Consider the following 3,045-nt stretch of genomic DNA (forward strand, 5'->3'; position numbering starts at 1 on the left):
TTCCGATAAAAAACGCTCCTGCTCCTCCCGCGATGTGATTTTCTCTATTTCCTTGATCAATACCTCGATAGTCCCGCGTTCGCTAATTTCTCGCTTCAATTCTTGTATTATACCGCTCACATACAAACTGCAATTTAACATTGATATCTCTTAATACCGATATATACGGATATTATTCATAGTCGAATTTACATACTAGATTTATGAATTGGCAATAGTGGATTATAATAAGTTGAGAATTTTCTCAAATACAGCGTAATATATTTTGGAGATCTAATATATCTGTATATATTTTATATAATCTTATTATAGAAAGAGAGAGAAAGAGAGACAGAGAGAAAGAATTATAAATATAATCAATCAAAATTTTTATTAAAATTAAAAAAAATAAACGTTGTAAATATGGAACGTAAATACACATTTAAATAGCGCAAACGTATACAATTGGAGTAAATACGGAATGATATCTAACAAGAAATAACAAATGTAAGACGGCAAGCGTAATCGCTGTACTTTATCATGTTTATACATTCAAATCTTACGCTAAATTGGGTATGATATAAATTAAAAAAAAAAAAAGAAAAACGGATTTATTTATATTTATTTCTCCACAAATTATTACGCATATTAATTTGGTAATTATATAATTCATCTCGAAACGCTTTTCGCTCGAGGATGATCTATCTCCCGAGGGGGATCCGCCACTGTCAAGTATGTCGGTTTTATACTTTCAGACGGTGTAGACAGGCTAAAGGCTAAATGAACAACCTCTCTCGTTGAAGCTTTTCACGCACAGCTTCCCTCCGTGAATTCGTCATCTCCGCGAAGTTTCCGATAAGCGACTGCAGAATTGACGTTTCCGAAATTCTGCAAATAGATATACAAGGAGAGACCGTTATGATATTGGAATTTTTTTTTTCTTTTGGTTTTTTTGGTTTGACGTACTCAATTTCGGGGTAAAAATTAGCGGTGTCACTTCTCATCTCCGGTTGTTGTCTCAGAGTGTTATGATAAACGACTAATGAGTCCACGCATTTCTCTAATACCTCCAGAACAGCCTCGCGTTCCGCCGGTGAAAATTTTACGGAACTTTCCGCTTCCATCGACGCCTCCATTTTTTTCCTTTTTTTCTTTTTTTAATTTTTACGAATCAGATTTGTCGTTTGTTGGTCGCCACAAATATTGCGCTACGATATTTTTCTTGACAAACTTGCACATATGGAAAATAAAACTAGAATATATATAAGAATAACTTCAAAATTATTTTGGCAAAAACTATGAAAACAACAAGATCAAATATTTTGCGTTGTAAGGTTGTTCCGCGAAATAAAGTTTATACGTTTTCACGTGGCGCATATATAATACATGCACATGTATATATATGTTTTATGCCAAATGTCGACATATTCAACGTTAAATTTATCCGACTGGTAGGTATATCACATGTCAGTCTGCATCTATCTGATGAATCAATTTATCACGTTCCCGTGTGTACATTTACCACAATTTCAGTACCATTTTCTCCATTTACCCATTACTTCCGTAAATTCTGAGCGATATCAACAGCGCAGAATCGAAATATAAATCATTCTTTCGGAGAAACAGCTGCAGAACAGATGCACTTGGAACGAACGTTTAAAGACACGATTAATGTTTTACATATTAAATAGGATTTTATTTGACTTTCTAAATTGTAACTTTCTATAATAACTTTAGTATCGGAAATTAAAATAAATTAATATATATTGTGTGCTTTTTATGATATAATACTGTGTTTCTCTTCGGAGAAACAGCTGCAGAACAGATGCACTTGGAACAAACGTTTAAAGACACGATTAATGTTTTACATATTAAAAATAGGATTTTATTTGACTTTCTAAATTGTAACTTTCTATAATAACTTTAGTATCGGAAATTAAAATAAATTAATATATATTGTGTGCTTTTTATGATATAATACTGTGTTTCTCTTTCGATTTAATTTAATAATAATTAAGAATTGCTAATATTATGTTCTCATTTTTGAAACAATGTATTTATATCGCTTTTTATGATAACAAGAAATACGCACTCGATAACAATTCGCTTCTATGCATATAATAGAACATATGTATATAGTACAACAAACATTGAAAGTAGATAATACGTATATTACCGTAATGTACAGACAGATCATTACAAGTAAGCAGACATTTTTCCGCGGGTTAATTAACACATCACCGGACGCGCAGACATCACATCGCAGACAACATCGATCTCGACATGTGATTGTATTGCGAAAAAAGAACCGACCAAAGCTCTGTAATTCCACGAACCTTTCGAGCGAGTTAAACAGTTTGATCCATCGCCGCTGGCTGCCGTGGAAACGAACCCAAGCAACCATGGACATTAAAGCGATAGTTGGCGCGAGAGAAAAAAAAAAGGAACAGGGCTTCACGCAAAGAGCAGCGCTTACCCCTAATGAAAAGGAAGCATTTGCCGAGGAAATATTTCTTGTCAAAAGAGGGCGATTTCTGACTCCACGAGTTCTGTCGACGCTTTTGAAATATAACTTTTTCAAATTAACTTGGTTGAATCATCGCGCGTTCAAAATTTTGTTAAACGAAAAATGGGATTGTCGAAGAACGAAAATCGCGCGACGAAAAACCTAGAAAGTTGTAGATTCAACGCATTTGCATGTGTACATCGTTATTCTCAGACACGTTCTCCGAAACGCGATTTTGCTTTTCGTATTTCCGGAAAAGTTTAAAGAGAAACTCTTGTGAAGAAGTCTCAGCTTTTAAAGGTGTACACATCTAATGTGAACACGAAGGAAACCAAGTACATCTTGGCTTACATGAAACCGAGGAAATGTACCGTATAGCTCTGCTGTAACACGCCATAGGATGCCTGCCTAGAATTATCGATTTTAAGTATCATAATATCTTTTTTATTCGTAAATATTATTTCTCGATAAAACGAAAGACATTTCACACGATTCTTTTCTATTTAACGCTCTAATCTTCCGATTATAATATAATATAAATAATACAATAAATATAATAA

General features: G+C 33.6%; 2 protein-coding genes across 7 annotated transcripts in view; one reads left to right on the top strand and one right to left on the bottom strand.

Annotated features, from left to right (window-relative positions):
* The window catches only part of LOC115246206 (dynein regulatory complex protein 9-like), a 4,974-nt gene extending 3,224 nt beyond the window's left edge, over positions 1-1,750 (bottom strand). Inside the window, exons 1-2 of the mRNA XM_029824880.1 lie at positions 946-1,750; positions 3-127 (exon numbers count right to left, since the gene is read on the bottom strand). Coding sequence (XP_029680740.1) covers positions 3-127; positions 946-1,115 — 295 coding nt within the window. The 5' untranslated portion in view covers positions 1,116-1,750. The remainder of the gene's footprint in view (positions 1-2; positions 128-945) is intronic.
* LOC115246202 (acetylcholine receptor subunit alpha-like) overlaps positions 1-3,045 on the top strand; it is a 100,198-nt gene that overhangs the window by 27,260 nt on the left and 69,893 nt on the right. The gene's annotated exons all lie outside the window — the stretch shown is intronic.

This window comes from Formica exsecta, unplaced genomic scaffold (assembly GCF_003651465.1).
Source record: "Formica exsecta isolate Colony F162 unplaced genomic scaffold, ASM365146v1 scaffold140, whole genome shotgun sequence".
Lineage (NCBI taxonomy): Eukaryota > Metazoa > Arthropoda > Insecta > Hymenoptera > Formicidae > Formica > Formica exsecta.